Here is a 19,232-nt window from a genome sequence, read left to right as displayed (position 1 = left end):
ATGGGAAATTTGAGTGGAGGCCACATAGCGGACTTTGTTTTGGTGGGCTTCCCTACCTCTCCACCCTTCCAGTTACTCCTCTTGTCTTCTTCCTCACAATCTACCTGTTGACACTGTTGGAGAACGCACTCATCGTTTCCACAATCTGGCTCACTCCAAGCCTTCACCGCCCGATGTACTTTTTCCCTTGCCCACCTCTCTTTCTTGGAGCTGTGGTACATCAATGTCACAGTTCCCCGTCTTTTGGGAGTATTTCTTACCCAGGACCACCGTAGGGTCTCCTATGTAGGTTGCATGACCCAACTCTACTTCTTCATTGCCCTGGCCTGCACTGAATGTGTCCTGCTCACGGTCATGGCCTATGACCGCTACCTGGCCATCTGTGAGCCCCTCCGTTCTCCTAGTCTCATGCCTTCCAGCCTGGCCACTCACCTTGCTGCTTCCTCTTGGGGGTAGTGGTTTCTTCAGCTCCATGATAAAGCTTCTTTTCATTTCCCGACTGTCCTACTGTGGACCCAACATCATCAACCACTTTTTCTGTGATATCTCTCCCCTACTCAACCTCACCTGCTCTGACAAGGAGCAAGCAGAACTAGTAGACATCCTCTTGGCCCTGGTGATGATCCTGCTCCCTCTGTTGGCTGTGGTTTCATCATATACCCCCATCATTGGCGCCATCGTGAGGATTCCTACTGCCCAGGGACGTCGCAAAGCCTTCTCCACCTGCGCCTCTCACCTGGCCGTGGTTGTCATCTACTATTCCTCCACCCTCTTCACCTACGCGCGGCCCCGCACCATGTACACCTTCAACCGCAACAAGGTCATCTCTGTGCTCTATACAGTCATCGTACCATTCCTCAGTCCAGCCATCTACTGCCTGAGGAACAGGGAGGTGAAGGATGCTCTCAGAAAGTTGGTCCTGGGCAGATGTTTGAGGAATGTTCCAGATTGATGTACAGAGGAACCTAGCAGGCAGGAAGGAACAGGGTCTTAATTGTGCCACCTCAAGGGATCATAAAATAGGCTCAAAGGGAACATAAGTATCAATTAGTATGCAGTTTTGTTAAATAGCATCTGGGAATCTCCTGAAACAAACAAAAGTTTATGAATCATTGATCTGGTACAGGGTTTCCAAACTAAGGTTGAGTTAGCTGCATACGAATCTCCCAGGGGTTTGTTAAGATGCAAATTCCCAGAAAAGAAATCTGTGGAGGGTCTGATAGAGTATGTCTAGGTTGAAACTCTGCTGTGCACAATTTCCAACTTCCTAGCAACTCTTGTTTCATAGCCAGTTTGAAATTCCCTACTTTAGATCAACCCTCTTATTTTATAAATGAGGAAACATAAGAAAAGGGACTTACAGGGGGATATATCAAAGTGATAAAGGCTTTACTGCAGCAGTTTCAAAGATCCAAATTCTCAAATCCCACTTCCATGAGAAATCACAAAAGTACGATTATTATACCCCAAGAACTGAAACTCATGTCACCTAATCAATACTCTGTACCTCTACACATCTTATACCCACTGCAAGTCAAAGAGGAGGAAAATGTAATGCTGATATTCAGCCATGTGTGCACCAGTGTGAACATGGCTAAATATTCATCTGCATCTCCCTTCCTTGACTCTCAGTGGGATTGACCTAATGAGTGTTGATTCCATAGTATGTAAAATGCAGTAGAAACCTCGTATATAGGTTGGTCTCAGAATCTTCTCCAGCACTATGGGCAGCTTTTGCTTTAATTAGTTGGTACCTGGGTTATACCAGTTGCTAAATATTTTAAGTTTTGCTCCTGAGGCAAATGAGCACAAGAACAGAAAATGCCTTAATAAGAGACAGAATGAAGGAATGAGAGGTAGGATGCAGATATCTATCTCTCAAGTGAGTGAGATGCCTCAGATTCAAAGCCTGAATTATAAACATTCTTTCAAGTTCCTTTGGTTTTTGGAAACTTGTTTAAATTGCTTAGGGTGATTTTGCACACCCTGACTCAGGGTTTTGTTCGGCACGTTTGAACCATATTTAATGTTTCTTTAGTTGTGGATATGTAGAAGAATAAAAAAAGTGGTATTGAACAAATACTCATAAACTTAAATTGTCATAATTGATGTATTTGCTCATTCTGAAGGCTTTGGGGAAAAGAGATGATTGTTTATTAAAGAAAACTACTTGATCAATAATCATTTTAGGTTTTCCAGGATCTAAAATGAAATAACAACAGCAACAAAGAAATCTGACACCTTTAAAAGTGTAAATTGCTTTATTTTCATGAAATGTAAATGTCCTTTTAAGGAAACATCTCTGAGACTGGCGCCATGTACCTTCCCCTCATTATGTTCTCTTTTCCTTTCATAAGAGTTATGGAAGGCATGATGTTTTATGCCAACAATTCTGCTCCTAAAACCAAGAAATCTCACTTTGATCTTAGTTTTACCTCTAACTCCCTGTTACAATGAAAATATTATCAGCTACCTCATATGCTTGCTGCAAATATCAAATAAATAATGTACGTGGGAGTGAAGTGTTAACGTCTTTTCTCTTTGTAGGTAAATTTCACCTTGGATTAACTTACTTTTCTCCCCCCAGCTTTATTGAAATACAGCTGACAAATAAAATTGTAAGGTATTGAAAGTGTATGATGTGACAACTTGATATTCATATGCACTGTGAAAGAATTCACCTTCCGTTGACTTTCTAGCTCCGGACTCTTGGAAGCCTGATAATGTCGCTAAGCAACATTGCTTATGGTACAAATGAGCCCTGATGAGTAAAAGTCGTCTGGACTGGGAGAATAATGAAAGTATTATAAGTAACTGGGGGTAAGTCACAGCTCCAGGCTGACTTTGTAACTTGGCGTGCCTTTTGCTGCGAGCTCTGGAAACCGTGGACCCCACAGGGCAGTTAGAAGAGACAGTGGCTCTTTTGGGACTTGAGAGTTCCAAGTCAAGGCGGACCATGTGCCCCTGTGTGTGAATCTCATGGCCTCACCCCTGCCCTATGGCTCTGAATCCCAGAGATGAGCCCCTGTCTGCTTTCAGCACTCCTTCCACAGGAGAGAAATTCCTGATGCTGCCTGGCTGCATGCTGTGTCTCTGTCCTATATTTCTCTAAGTGAAACTGATGCCAAGTGTGGCCTTTGGTAGGGTGTGAGCTTGGTTTTTTGGGGAAGCCTCAGATCTTCTGGCATATAACAGCTAACGCACAGTAACGCTTCAATAAATGCTAAGGCCCGTCTTTATTATCATTTTGTCATAAATCATATGATTATGTGCTTCTAACAGATGTGCCTGTTCTACTACCCACACCTCAAACTCACTCTTATTCAAACAGATTGGAGGACTGAGCGGGTACTCGAGAACATACGTGGAAAGCTAAGCTCAGAGCACCCTTCTTAATTATGTGGAAAGGGTGATAACTTCACTAGAAAACTCAGCATTTCCAATGATCTGATCCAAAAATACTGCAGCACATCATTGGGTTGACTCAGTGAGGTTCACACCCCTTTTAAAGATGATCGGGACGTATGATAACTCTTGATGAGAATATTAACATGGAACACTAATCTCTTCCTAGCCATTTCAGTCTTGGATCTTGTGCTTGATACCAACCTTCTTGGAAGGAGGAGCTACAGAAGGTCGGCTGGGCTTTTTGTATGGTTCTCGCCGTGTCATGGTCTTGCCCATGACAAGGGCTTGCAGCAGGCGTAAGCCCTTCTCATTTGCTTTCCGTCACTGATGTAGATGGCTCGTTTTTCTTTGCTATGACAACCCAGTTTTTTCCCAAGCTGAAAACATGCCCAACCCAGGCAATGCATCTGCATCTCTTTGCCATGTGTTTGATTTATCAGCTTTTCTTGTATCTAGGAGTGGTCCTATATGTCATTTTTGTCCAATAACTGGAAGCTGAATTCAGCTGGAGAGGCTTTCCTTTTCAGAGAAAGATGTAGCTGGCACTGGTGCTTCCTCTTTCGTGCTGTTGAACTTGGGTCTGATGCCTGGAGCTCCATCAGCAGTCCACAAGGTAACAAACATGAGGAAGAAGGGTCAGCACACTGAGGCTGGAGCTGCAGAAATAATGAAAATCGTGGGTCTTTGATCTCATGGTGGAGAAGCGGAACCAACACCAGCTAATACCTGTATCCAAGGGTTTGTTTTTTTAAAGATTTGTTTATTTTAGAGAGAGAGAGAGAGCGTGCGCGCGTGCGGTGAGTGGGGTGAGGGGCATAGGGAGAGATTGAGAATCCTCAAGCATACTCCCTCCCCGCTGAGCATGGAGCCTGACAGGGGCTTGATCCCAGGACCCTGAGATCATGCCCTGAGGTGAAACCAAGAGTTGGCTGCTTAACTGACTGAGCCATCCAGGGACCCCCCCCCAAGTTTTTTTTTTTATTAAATGATAAAAACTATTTTCCATTTGTTGGAGTCACTGTAATTTGTGTTTTCTTTTATTTTCAACCTTTTATGCCTGATGTAATATACTTATCTACTTTTTGCCTTGCATTCTTTTAGAATTTTTTTTTAAGATTTAATTATTTATTTGTCAGAGAGAGAGAGAGAGAGAGAGAGAGAATGGCAGGCAGAGGGAGAAGCAGGCTCCCCACTGAGCAGGGAGCCCGATGTGGGACTCAGTCCCGACTCTGGGATCATGACATGAGCCAAAGGTGGACACTTAATGGACTGAGCCACCCAGGTGTCCCTAGAATTTTTCAAATGATTTTTACTTTTAGGTTTTTTTTTAATTTTTCAAATGAAATATATTTTTCTAAGTTGCCAGATTAAGATCATGACACCTCCCCCCCACACCTCGTATTTTGTCATTCGATGAAGTGTGAGATTTACTGTCTCTTTAAAGTTATAATTCACACGTTAGCCAGAGAGAGGTGGGTTATTTCCCGGACACTACACCTACAGTTCCAATAGCTACTACAAGTCAGTTTTATATTCTTTTATTTTGCCACATTTTATTTTATTTCATTTTGTTTTATTTCTTTTTCTTTAGGTTATGAACATGTACTTTTTTTTACCAGAGACGGATAACAGAAAGGGAACAAGGGAGGGGCATGTGTCATTATGATTCTTTAAATAAACTTAATTTATTTTAAAACAGGGACACTATTCATCACAATTAACTAAGAATGTCTTCCATTTAAAAAGAAAACATAAGTTATATGATTTTTATTCATAAAACAGTGCATAGAAAGCACAAAATGTGGTTATCTGCCTCGAAATTTTTATGAGAGGAAATAGAAAATACACAATTTTTAGAAGCGATTATAAAATATAAGGAAAAATGTGAGTTTCCCCAGTAAACTTTGACTTTTACATTTTAAAATTACTCAATTTCTCCTTACCAAAGCTCAATGCATAATGATCCTGAATATGGTTCCAAAGTCAGACATATTACAATATATAAGCTCTGTGCTTTTTCTCACTTAACTCAAAGGTATAGTCTCTGCCTACTTTTTCAATATTATCCTTTAATTAACTGTTTTTTTCTTCTGTAACAGGAAACAATAAAGAGTGAGCTTAGAATTCCTTTTTTTGCTTTAAGCACTCAGAGTTTTAACTACAGCTTTTTCCTTTGTACCAAGGAATAGTGGTAAACAGTTATAACGAGAAAAGATGGCATTTTTTTTGTTGTTGTTAACTTCTGGGTTAATGTTAGCATTGCCTTTTAAAGATGAGGAACATGGTACTTGGAGAGACTTGAGAATTTCTTTGCCTCACAGAGCTAAGAGAGAGCAATGAAAACTCATGTTTTTCTTTTTTTCTTGAATACATTTGACATATAACATTGTGTAAATTGAAAGTGTACAATATGTTACTTTGATACATTTATATATTGTAATATGATTGTCTTTGTAGCGATATTTATCACATTACATAATTATAGTCCCCTATTGTTGTGTATATCTATTATACCAGGCATTGAAAACTATGGCTTATTTGCTATTCATTGCAAGTGTGTACCCTTAAACACGGTGAGTCTTATCTCTTCACCCCCATTCGCTAGTAACCACCATCTTGCCATCTGTTTAGTATGGGTTTGACTTTTTTTTTAAGATTCCACGTATAAGTGGTATCATACATTACTTGTCTTTATCTGACTTATCTCACTTAGCATATGTGCTCAAGGTTCCTCCCTGTTGTCTCAAATGGTGGGATTCCCTCCTTTCTCACAGCCGAATTCTCATGGCACATCTTTTTTCCTAATCACCCACTGATGGGCATTTAGGTTGTTTCCATAACTTGGCTACTGCTAATGATGCTGTAATGAACAGGGGAGTGTGTAAGTCTCTTTGAGATACATACATATGTTTTTATTTACTGAGTTACTGATGCATGAGGGTTGTGTAGGTGTACAGAGCTGATACTTGTGTGCATAACATCTAAGCATGTTTGGAGTTTGTATATGTGTGTGTACACGTACTTGGGTCCCCAAATAAGAGTGAGTAAATGCCATTCTGATTTTCTGCTGAATGACTTTGGTTATAGCACTATATTCCTCCAGAGCATCTTACGACGTGTGAGACCATTCTCCAGAAAGAGAAAAGGACACACACACACACACACACACACACACACACACACACACACTTTTCCATCACCTTCCTCTGCCCCAGAGTCTGGGGGGGAAGAAGGCAACGGTCCTCAAGCCTAAGGTCTCTCTTGTGCCATTTAGCTTGTCTGCTCTTCCCTTTGTATTCCCCCGGATCCCCTTGGGCCCTGGAAAGGCCAAGTACTTTCCTGAGGGCTGTGTCTGCTGGGAGGTCCCCTGTGGGTGGGAGGGAGTTGGTGTGTGCTCCTCCAGTAGGTTGGAGGCCGGCAGAGCACAAATAGCTCTTTCTATGCCTTCTTCGAGCTGAGCGGAGACACAACCGGCTTTGCCCAGTGCCTCTTGAGCTTGGGGCTATTGAATTCTTCCTCCTGGTCTACATGATCTCTCCTCTTTTCTCAGTTCAAGGTGGTCATTCCTGAGAAGGCTGGCAGAAGAGTCCTAAGTTACGTGACCGGGAAAATGGTGGGTTGAAAAAAGACTCTCGGGTGTTTCCAGGGGATGATTGAAAATCAATTTTAGCTCAATCACTGATTCTTAGGAGCTCTCATTTTATTGATATTTAAAAATAGTTGTCTTTTTGAGCTTATTGTGGAAAGTATAGCTACACAGTATAGCTGGGGAGTGAACTTAGTACATATATAGCTTCATTTCGCTTCAACAATATTTCTCTACCACCTTGTATATTAAGCTATAGGAAGAAGTACTGTGTAATATAGGTTGTCATGTCATTTTAAAACTCTGCTGTAATTACCCACTCTAGATGAAATAGGCCTGAGTCTCTACAATTGTCCAGTGATCTGTGCTCCTGAAGCTACCTCAGTTTAATGCAACAGCCCACCTTTATGCCTTGCAAAGTGCAGAATCCAGGCGTGCTCTGACAGTCACGAAGAAAGTGGCAGAGAAAATAGAAAGACTGTATGGGAGAACATGAATGGGTATGTGTGCGGGGGGGGGAGGGTGGAACACAGGTATGTGAGTATGTGTGTGTGTTTCTCCCCATTAAACAGGGGCAGGGTCTGGCAAAGCTGATGGTGGTTGCAGTTTTGATGACTTCTAACTCCTTAGAAGATTTCACTTCTCTTCATGCATAGTACCATAAGAGAAAGATGGTAAGATTCATCTCTGGGTCAGCTGGGCACCGTGATGTTTGTCCTGGCTAACTCCTGATTGTGGGGCTCACGTGAAGCAATGTGCCTTCAGATATTGTGAAGTGATCTGCAAATGTGAGGCATCATCTGCCACAGAGTCAGCACCTCCTGCTCAGGGATCCGCTTGCTGCCGAACTGGTGCTGGGAAAAAGGCTGTCACTCTCTGAGCCTTGCCCTCTTCCTCCTCTCTCTGCCAGACGGACTTGATAAATGACCTTGGAAGCCACTGACAGGACTAAGATGCCTAGCCCTGGAGACCTGAGACCTAGACTCCTTCTTACATTTACATTGCATGGGACTATTGGCAAAGCATACTATATATACACACGTTATATATATGGAGAGTTTCAAGGCTCAAATGTGATCATACTGTACTTTCAATTCTTTTCCTGTTTCATTTGACTTCATTTGACTTTTCCTCTTTTATTGGACTACTGGAAGACAAAGCTAATCCCATGCCTAAATGATGAAACTGCTCAGTCAGATGTTTTTGGTATAATTCTGTATACTTCCCTCTCTTCCCTTTATTTTTTCCTACCCTCATCTTGTGCTCATTTCCCCGGCAGTACTGCCTCTGAGTCTTACATTCCTGTGGGAAGTACAGGAAAGAATGCACAGCTCCTGTGAGAACATCCCCCACTGCATGTGCAAAGTCTTAGTCTTAAATTCCACGGGCTGCCTTCATTTCCGGCTTCAGGACTGAGGCATCGCCTCTGAGAATGACATGCCTGTTGCTAAAGTCCTGACAATACGTTGCATTGTCCCATTTCCTGGGGGGCCCTGGGAAGGGTTCCAGGAAGAAAGGACTTCTGGGTATAACGTCCTCCCTACCCATTTGCCAGGACAGAGGTGTGCTGAGGAAAAGCCTGGCTGGAGGGTGGGCCTAAGCTATTCATAGGTTTCAGGCTGGTGGGACCTTCAGATTCAGAGAAGAGTAGAAAGCAGCTGAGGGAGCTCGGGGTCCACAAACCTTGCCTTGTTTGTGAGCTCCACCGTCCCCACACTGCCTCATAATCCTAGGCCACGGCAGGCAGGGGCTGTTTTGTGTTGTGCGTGTGTGTGTGTGTGTGTGTGTGTGTGTGTGTGAATTAAAGGCTGAGTGCCAACAGAAAACAAACTTGTTTGTTGAATTTGCACTATTAGACATTTTTGTTTGTTTGTTTATCTGTGTCTGTTTTTCTCTCTAACATGGGTCACTAAGAGGTGGTTCTTCTATCTTTCTTTAGGGTCCTAAAGTGAGGTCGGAGTAGCAAGAGGGAAGTGGATGGGGTGGGCAGCCATTTTCCAGGTCAGGAAAAATAGACAGCCTTCCGCAGCTGTGCCTCACACGTCCTGCACACAAGCAGGGTTGTTGAGAAGTAGAGAACAAGAGAGACCGGCTCTGGAGAAGCACAGGAGAGAGGAATCAGCCGCAGGACCCAGAGAAAGTCTGGGAGGTGGGAGCTTGGAGGTTCAGATTCGGAGTGATTCTCAGCCCACCTGGACGGAGACTGCACCCGGGGGGGGGGGGGATACAGGAGGCTCACTGACAGCAGAAGGCATCGGGGTTCTCCATCTTTCCTGATACTATTTTCAAGTGACTTGTGTGTCCTTTAATCTAATACCCCCGGAAAGGTCCCACAGTCTCCTCCTTTTTCATTAAAAATGGCTGTGGTTTCCACCATGTAGATCTGCGTTGATTTTTTGGCAGGTTGATGGGAGAATTAGCAGTGCATCCTGGAAAGGTCACAGCAAATGTCTATAGGAATTTAATTAAAATCCTAAAGCTCATTAGATGTTTACAGATGTCATGAAATTATACTATATCCACCCTGAAAATAAAAGAACTAGTATTCTGAAAATGAAGTCCCATGCTCACCTAGCTGGAGTGACACAAAAGTGGGATTTGATTTACTTTTTCCCAACTCCTAATTGAGTACACCTTACAATGGATTGGATGAAAGAAAACATTGCTTTTTAAGTTACCTATTTGATTCTGTTCTCCAAGAAGCTGGTGAATATATGTATCAAATTTGCTATTAACCCTGTGTTTTTGCTCCAATATTGTTTCATTTAAGGTTTACAACTTTGTTATATAAGAAACAAAACGAAACAGGAGCAATGTTTCCTTACAGGTAAGTGGGGCCATAAGACTTCTCCAGAGTCATACAAATTATGTCACTCGAGTCTCCTGCCTCCTTTCCATATGCAGTAGATTGGATTTCTTGCTTACGGTGAAGGGGTGATATGAAGGCCATCCTCTTATGCCCAGCAGACATATATCAGAGAGGCATAGAAATAACTGGGGGTCAGAAGTTTCCAACTTCACTTCTGTGGGATCTTGGATGAGTTATGTCTCGGCTTAATTTGAAAAAAAAATATATAAGCTCCCTGAAGTACATCTTTTGCCCACAAGTTTTGGTTCTGATCATCACTTAGGAAGAAGTAAAGGTGTGAAGGCAGGAAAACGTCTATTATGATGACTCTGCCGGGGGCAGGCTCTATCAATGTTAGGAACCATAGGCTGGTACTCAGGACATGGAAAAAACCGATTTTGTCTGTGTCCCCAGCCGGTTACGATCACCAAGATTCTGTAAGTAGATAACCGTGCAGCGACCATACATTTCGTTCTCCTGGGATTTCCAACATGGCCAGCCTTCCAGTGGTTGCTCTTCCTTGTGCTCCTGGCAGCGTACCTGCTGACCCTGCTGGAGAACGCTCTCATCATCCTGGCCATTTGCAGTGATGGGCAGTTGCACAAGCCCATGTACTTCTTCCTGAGCAATCTTTCCTTCCTGGAGATGTGGTATGTCACAGTCATCAGCCCCAAGATGCTGATAGACATCCTCAGCCATGATGAGACCATCTCCTTCAACGGCTGCATGACTCAACTTTACTTCTTTGTGACTTTTGTCTGCACAGAGTACATCCTCCTTGCTGTCATGGCCTTTGACTGGCATGTAGCCATCTGTAATCCACTACGGTACCCAGTTATCATGACCAACCAGCTGTGTGGTACATTGGCTGGGGGATGCTGGTTCTGTGGGCTTGTGACTGCCATGATTAAGATGGTTTTCATAGCTCGACTCTACTACTGTGGTACGCCCCACATCAGTCACTACTTTTGTGATATTTCTCCGCTTCTCAGTGTCTCCTGTGAGGACTCCTCACAGGCTGAGCTAGTAGACTTCCTCTTGGCCCTCATGGTCATTGCCGTCCCCCTTTGTGTAGTGGTGGCATCTTATGCCACCATTCTCAACACCATCCTCAGGATCCCTTCTGCCCAGGGCCGCCAAAAGGCGTTTCCCTCCTGTGCCTCTCACCTGACAGTTGTAATCCTTTTCTATTCCATGACCCTTTTCACGTATGCCCGCCCCAAGCTCATGTATGCCTATGATTCCAACAAAGCAGTATCTGTGCTCTACGCTGTCATTGTCCCCCTCCTCAACCCTACCATGTACTGTCTGAGCAACCGTGAAGTGAGGGCAGCCCTTACGCAGAGCATATTTTGCAAAGGACGTGGGCCCAGGGAAGACATGGCTTTGAGTAATTAAAAACTTATAGAACCCCTTCAGGCCTGCGTCAGGAGATGATGGCTCCACAGCCCACACCCCACACTCTGCCCCTTGCGTATCTATGAGCCTCCAGTACTTCAACACCGATGCCCTGTGTGTGCATGTGCATGCGTGAACACGGCTAAGAGCCGTACCCCAAGAGGTAGGCCTCTTCTAGCTCAGCAGACAAGTTTTAAACTTTTTCCAAAAATTATTTGAAACGAGGACAGATTTTGCTCTTCCACTAAAATACAAAGCCCATGAGAGCACAGATTTGTGTCTGTCTACTTTACTAATGTATCATCTGTGCATGCAGCTGTGTCCATCACATAGTAGGTGCTTAATACGTGTTTGTTGAAAGGATAATTGGATAACTACACGTTTGAGCACAGAAGATGAAGATGGGAATTGCAAATACATTTTGACATTTGGGTGCTTCCAGTTCCCCCCTCCCTCCCTTCTGATTCTTTCTGTTCTACCTCTTTTTCTTCTTCCCTTCTGACTCTGTTCCATCTTCCGTCTTGCAGACTTGGAGATTTGCTCGCTCTCTCCCTGCCTCCCTCCTCCCCTCCCCACTTCCTCTCAGTGTCTCAGAGACACTGCCATGTGTTCATCCAAATAAAGTTATGATCTTATCTTAATTGACTCATTTGTGGATTCAAAAGTCCAAAGCCAATGAGTGGCCCAAGCTCTGTGAAAACCTTAGTAAAAGTTTAGAATGCATATCATGTGTTTTCAAAATGTGAAGCACGAAAAAAGAAGATTTTCTGTATTTGCTTACCATAGATTTTATTAGCAATTACTTTTCACTTCTTATGTTGCAGTTAGCCTGTTTAAAATCAGCTTTGTAAAGTATAATTCCATTCAATAAATTTCACCTCTTTAGAAGTTTACTGAATTTTGGAAAAGCATACAGTTGTCAAACAACAACAATCACTACATAGATCATTTCCATCATCCCCAAAAGTTTCTTTGTGCTTTTTTCCATTAAACTTCTTACTCATACCCCTGGACCTAGCCACCCCCCCCAGCAACTGATAGGCTTTTTGTCACTTTAGCTTTGCCTGTTCTAGAAATTTATATAAATGGAATCATACAATCTGTAGTCTTTTGTGTCAGGCTCACTTACCATAATGCCTTTAAGGTTCTTAAATTTTTTTTTAAATTGAAGTATAATTAACATACCGTGTTATATCAGTTTCAGGTGTACAATATCATCATTCAACAATTCTATACATTTCTCAGTGCTCGTCATGATAAGTGGGCTCTTCATTCCCTTTATTTGTGTCCTCCAACCCCCACCCCCTCCTCCCTTCTGGCACCCACCAGTTTGTTCTCTGTATTTAAGAGTCTGTTTTTCTTGTCTCTTTTTGTTGGTTGGTTGGTTGGTTTTATTTTTTAAGTTCCACCTACAAGTGAAATCATGTGGTATCTGTCTCTCTCTGTCTGGATTATTTCATGTAGCAGTGTACCCTCTAGGTCCAGCCACGCTGTTGCCAGCCCCACCCACCAACAAAAGCCCCTCAGGGCAGCCCAGGGAGCGTGCCCTGCCATCCATGAGACTGCAGCCCTGTGGAGGAACTGAGGAAAGGCATCTGGTCCCACTGCTGACACCTCCCAGCTACAAGCCCGCAGATCCCTTGAAGATCCTTCCATGCTGTTTGTTGCGTGTATGCGTTACCTGGAATTGCTGAGTGCTATTCCACTGGACGGACAGAGCACAGTTTGTTTTCCTATATGCCAGTTGATGGACATTTAGGCTGTTTCTAGTTTGGAGCTGTTATCAATAAAGCTACTGTGCATGTTTAAAATAAGTTTCGTTCTGGCTGTAGGCTTCAATTTCTCTGCAGGAGATGAGGGTTGTTATGGTATTGTTACCACATAGTAGGATAAATTTCTGCCTAAGTTTATAAAAAAAGTTGTCAAATTTCCCAGAGTAGCCCAAACTACTCCACATTCCTACAAGCAATGCATGAGAACTCCAGTTGTTTACAACCTCCTTGATGGTTAGTAATGTCAAACTTCCCCTGTGGTCATCTGAGAGGGTAGACGATGGTCTCACATGGGCCGGAACTTGCATTGCCCTGATGTTGAGCACCTTTTCATTTTCTTATTTGCAATTTTGAAAACTTCTTTGTGCAAGTGTCTGATCAAATACTTTCCCCAATTTTTAAACTAGGTTTTGTGGGGGTTTTTTGTCTTGTTATTATATATAACCTTTAAGAACACTTCTTATACTCTGATGCAATTATTTGTTGGATATATGTCTTGCTAATACATTCTCCCACTTGGTGGCTGACCTTTCATTTTCTTAAGAGGGTGTTTTGAAGAGCCATTTATCTTTTCATAGTTTTCGAGGCTTGAAGTCCCAGATCCAGATCCTTGCTAATTCAGTTCCTGATGAGGACTTGTCCTGGCTTGCAGATGGGCTCCTTCCCCTTGTGTGCTCACATGGCGGAGAGAGAACATAACCACCTTCAGCCTTGCTGACCTGCATAAAGGCCAGATCTCCAAATACAGTCACGTTGGGGGCTGAGGCTTCAATGCAGGAGTTTGAGGGACCACAAACATTCAGTCCATAAGAAAGAGTGTGTAGGATTGATACCTCTTTCCCCTTAAATATTTGGTTAAAATTCACCACTGAACTAATCTGGACATTTATTTATAAAAAGTTTTTAACTATAAAACCTATGTTTTTAAAAACTAAGAATGTTCAGGTTATTGGTTTATTTTTGAGTGAGCTTTGAAACTTTTCTTTTTTTCCAAAAGCCCACCAGTGGCAAGTTTAATTTTTATACATCCTTTTGTTTTATTTATTTATTTTTTAAATTTTATTTTATTATGTTATGCTAGTCACCATACAATACATCATTAGTTTTTGATGTAGTGATCCACGATCCATTGTTTTCATATAACACCCAGTGCTCCATGCAGTACGTGCCCTCCTTAATACCCATCACCGGACTAACCCATCCCCCCACCTCCCTCCCCTCTAGAACCCTCAGATTGTTTCTCAGAGTCCATCACCTCTCATGGTTCATCTCCCCCTCTCATTCCCCCCCTTCATTTTTCCCTTCCTTCTCCTAATGTCCTCCCTGCTATTCTTTATGTTCCATAAATAAGTGAAACCATACGATCATTGACTTTCTCTGCTTGACTTAGTTCACTTAGCATCATCTCCTCCAGTCCCATCCATGTGGATGTAAAAGTTGGGTATTCATCCTTTCTGATGGCTGAGTAATATTCCACTGTATATATGGACCACATCTTCTTTATCCATTCGTCTGTTGAAGGGCATCTCGGCTCTTTCCACAGTTGGGCTATTGCGGACATTGCTGCTGTGAACATTGGGGTGCATATGGCCCTTTTATTCACTACATCTGTGTCTTTGGGGTAAATAGCCAGGAATGCAATTGCTGGGTCATAGGGTAGCTCTATTTTTAATTTTCTGAGGCACCTCCACACTGTTTTCCAAAGTGGCTGGACCAACTTGCATTCCCACCAACAGTGTAAGAGGGTTCCCCTTTCTCCACAACCTCTCCAACATTTGTTGTTTCTTGCCTTGTCCGTTTTTGCCGTTCTAACTGGTGTAAGGTGGTATCTCAATGTGGTTTTGATTTGAATTTCCCTGATGGCTAATGATGATGAACATTTTTTCATGTATCTTTTAGCCATTTGTATGTCTTCTTTGGAGAAGTGTCTGTTCATGTCTTCTGCCCTTTTTGACTGGATTACTTGTTTTTTGGGTGTTGAGTTTGAGAAGTTCTTTATAGATCTTGGATACCAGTCCTTTATCTGTAGTGTCATTTACAAATATCTTCTTCCACTCTGTGTGTTGCTTCTTTGTTTTGTTGACTGTTTCCTTTGCTGTGCAGAAACTTTTTATCTTGATGAAGTCCCAAAAGTTCATTTTTGCTTTCACTAGGCTTTGGAGGTGTATCTTGAAAGAAGTTGCTGTGGGCGATGTCAAAGAGGTTACTGCCTATGTTCTCCTCTAGGATTCTGATGGATTTCTCTCTCACATTGAGGTCTTTCATCCATTTTGAGTTTATCTTTGTGTATGGCATTAGAGAATGGTCGAGTTTCATTCTTCTGCATGTGGCTGTCCAATTTTCCCAGCACCATTTATTGAAGAGACTCTTTTTTCCATTACATATTTTTTCCCGCTTTGTCGAAGATTATTTGACCATAGAGTTGAGGGTCCATATCTGGCTCTCTATTCTGTTCCATTGGTCTGTATGTCTGTTTTTGTGCCAGTACCATGCTGTCTTGGTGATCACAGCTTTGTAATATAGCTTGGAATCAGGCAACATGATGCCCCCAACTTTGTTTTTCTTTTTCAACATTTCCTTGGCGATTCGGGGTCTTTTCTGATTCCAAACAAATTTTAGGATTGTTTGTTCCAGCACTTTAAAAAATGTCTTTGGAATTTTGATCAGGATGGCACTGAAGATACAGATTGCTCTGGGTAGCATAGACATTTTAACAATGTTTATTCTTCCGATCCATGAGCATGGAATGTTTTGAAACTTTGTCTTTCAAGTAATATACCATTTAATTTGTGAAATTTATCAGCATAAAGTTGTCCATGATATTTCTTTAAATGTCTACAGTATATGTAAGAAAGCTCTTGCTTATTATTGATTATTTGTGTCTTCTCTGTTTTATCTTAATCAGTCTCCCTAGAGATTTATCAGTTTCATTGATTCTTTTTCAATAAAATTGCTTTGATTTTATTGATTTTCTCTTTATTATTTTATCATGTGAAAAACATATATAATATCCTCTCTTCTGCTTGACTTACTGTAATTTGTTCTTCTTCCTTGTTTCTTTTTTCTTCTTTTAAAAAATATTTTATTCATTTATTTGACAGAGAGAAGGACAGACAAAGAACATAAGCAGGGGGAGCAGCAGAGGGAGAGGCAGGGTCCCCACTGAGCCCCGATGTGGGGATCGATCCCTAGGACCATGACATGACCCAAGCTAAGGGCAGATGCTTAACTGACTGAGTAATCCAGGCACCCCCTTTTTCCTTGTTTCTTAAGACCGAAGTTTAGCCTATAGATTTGGGTCTCTTCTTTTGTATTATAAGCATTTAATGCTATAAATTTCCCCCTAAACCCTGCTCTAGCTTCCCCCAAATAAATTTTGGTATGTCATATTTTCATTTTATTCAGTTTAAAATAATTCTAATTTCTTTTGTGATTTTCCTCCCTTTGGCCTATCAGCTTTTAGAAGTGTGTAATTTAAATGTTAATAATCTGGTTTGGTATATTCTAGATATCTCTGTTCGTGTTTTTTAGCTTTTACTTAATTGTAACCAGAAAACATATCCTTACATATTAATCATATCTTACAAAATATTCTGAGACTTGTTTATGGCCATGCATGTGGTCTATGTTGGTAAGTATTCCTTGCACAGTTGAAAAGAATATGTATTCTGTTTTGGGGTGGGACAATCAATAAATATCAGTTAGGTCATATTGGTTAACACTACTGTTAAAATCTTCTACATTTTTATTTTATCCTTATATATTATATTACATTGATTATATTATATCCTTATATATTTTATAGCTACCAATATAGTATATCGTTGTCCTTTTACATCCCTATTTGAGGTACCCTTGTTCTTTCAGTTACTGAGACTAAAGTGTTGAACTCCTCAACTGTAACTGTGGACTCGTCTATTTCTCATCAGTTTTTATCAGTGTTTTACTTAATGAATTTTCAATTTTTGTGATTATATGCATATACATGTGGGATTTTTATGTTCTTTGCTGAATTGAACACTTTACTAATTTGAAATTACACCCTTTATCTCAAGGAATGTCCCTTGTTCTAAAATTAACTTTAGCTGATGTTAATATAATCACTACAGCTTGTGCTTCATTTGGGGGTCATGGTATATATTTTTCCTGTCTTTTTATCTTCAGCCTACCTGTGGTTCATAATTAAAGTAGGCACCTTAGAGACTGTATGTTAAGTAGATATGTTTTTATCCAATTGGATAATCTCTGGTCTTAAATTTTTATCCCATTTTTACTGCCTTTTTAAAATAATTGAGTAGATTCCATTTTGAGCGATTCCATTTTATCTCACTTTTGGCTTTACAGGTATTTGTTTTAGGGCAACTTTCTGTGCTGATGGAAGCATTATATGTCCATGCTATCTATTCTCTTGGGGCCTTATGCCGTCTGTTGTCCAATGTCTGAAAATTGCTCTTTTGTGTACTTTTTCCCAACATTTAATTTTTTAAGGTGGGGATTCAACATTTAATTTTTTAAGGTGGGGATCCAATGTCTGAAAATTGCTCTTTTGTGTACTTTTTCCCAACATTTAAGGTGGGGATTCAACTCTATTAACCCATCTTGGTAGAAGCAAGAGTTGTTACCTTATTGATATTCATTAAGTTACTCGAGGCAACTTAATAAATATATAAACCTAATAAATATATGTATATAATAAATAAAATATAAATATATAATAAATATAATAAAAATATTATTTATTATTAAATATTATTAAATAATATACTATAGATATTATAAATATATTATTTAACAGAGTAAATATTAATTATTACTATATTTATAGTATTTATATTTAATATAAATATATTATTATATTTATGCATTAATAAAAATATGTTCCATATAATTAATAATTATATAAAATAATACATGATAATAATTTATATGTTATATTATAAATATATTATTTATATAATGCATATAATTAATATATCAATATGCAAATGTATATTAATTTAATAACTATAAAATTGATAATTCATAAAAATAATATAGATATATTAGTAATAAAATTTTATTATTTTTAGTATTAAATAATATATTTATTTATAGTATTATGTAATAATTTATATAATTAAATAATAATTATTATTTTTAAGTATATATGGTATATATAAATTAAATAAAAATAAATAATAAATAATAATTATTTACTTATAGTATTAAATAAGATATAATAATAAATATAAATTTAATATTAAATATAAATATAATATATATAATAATAAATATAAATTTAATATTAAATATAAATATAATATATTTAATATATAAATATCATTAATATGAATATTTTAAATAATACTATAAATAATAATAACATTTGAGGACGTTGGTATATATATATAGACACACATATATTTTAATTTAAAAATGTGTAGGAAGGGGAGCTAAAGGAAAGAAAAGGAGCATCACTTACAATGTATATAAAGATAAGTATCAGTATCTTTTATTTAATGAACTAGAACCACTACACTTGTCTGTGTGAGGAGTTTGGTGGAGTAAGCGCGGGTTTACTATTTTGAAAACAGGAGTGCTGTTTCTTTTACCTTTGTATCTCCCCCCACATGGCAGGTGCTTAGTAAATATTTGAAGAAAGAGTAAATCATGGATGGAGTTTGAAAACTGGTTTACTAGTTTATTGCCCTGATATCAGACAGTTTTTTCCTCCCCTCATTTTCTAGTATCTATCCTCAGGCTGCTTTTCCTGGCTGAATACTTCACGAATCAAGGGGAAATAAAAAAGTCTTTCTCTGGGATCGGTTGTCTGAGTTCCTTCGAGCCACTCCAGCTTCTCTTTACATCAGCATTTGGGAGGGTGTGTGTGCTTTGGCATAACTATGCTGAAAGCATCCAATCTGAAAAAACACAGACACTCTCCTATTTTGTGTCTATTCACATAATGTAGGATCATCAATCCCTGTTGTCCAGGATTCGGGAAAAGCCCTGATTACATAGAGGGGGATTCAGGAAGCACCAATAAATAGCGAATAGACCAAATGCAGGGCATATGAAAAGGAAGCATATTTGAGAACACTGAAGGGGATGCCTTGTGCATAACAGGAATGGAAAAAGTTATTGGAATAATTGTGGGGCAAGTACTTTTGTAAAGTCGGTGACGAGAGGAACAGGGCATCTCAGTCTGCTACCTGGTGTTTTCCCCTAAAGAATGATGCAG

General features: G+C 40.1%; 2 protein-coding genes across 2 annotated transcripts; both read left to right on the top strand.

Moving 5' to 3' along the window:
- OR6P1 (olfactory receptor family 6 subfamily P member 1) lies at positions 1–952 on the top strand. The gene is given in 4 exon segments (XM_028091013.1): positions 1–79; positions 82–185; positions 187–450; positions 452–952. Coding segments are annotated over 4 exon segments (948 nt in total).
- A 9,241-nt stretch (positions 953–10,193) lies between these two features.
- On the top strand, positions 10,194–11,240 carry OR6Y1 (olfactory receptor family 6 subfamily Y member 1). The gene is given in 1 exon segment (XM_028090941.1): positions 10,194–11,240. A coding segment is annotated over 1 exon segment (1,047 nt).
- The last annotated feature ends 7,992 nt before the right edge of the window (positions 11,241–19,232 follow it).

Source organism: Eumetopias jubatus, unplaced genomic scaffold, assembly GCF_037043125.1.
Source record: "Eumetopias jubatus isolate StellerSeaLion01/CBP00866 unplaced genomic scaffold, mEumJub1_p1.0 scaffold_12, whole genome shotgun sequence".
NCBI lineage: Eukaryota > Metazoa > Chordata > Mammalia > Carnivora > Otariidae > Eumetopias > Eumetopias jubatus.
Note: the sequence above shows the minus strand (reverse complement) of the source record. Positions and strands in the feature narration are given on the sequence as shown.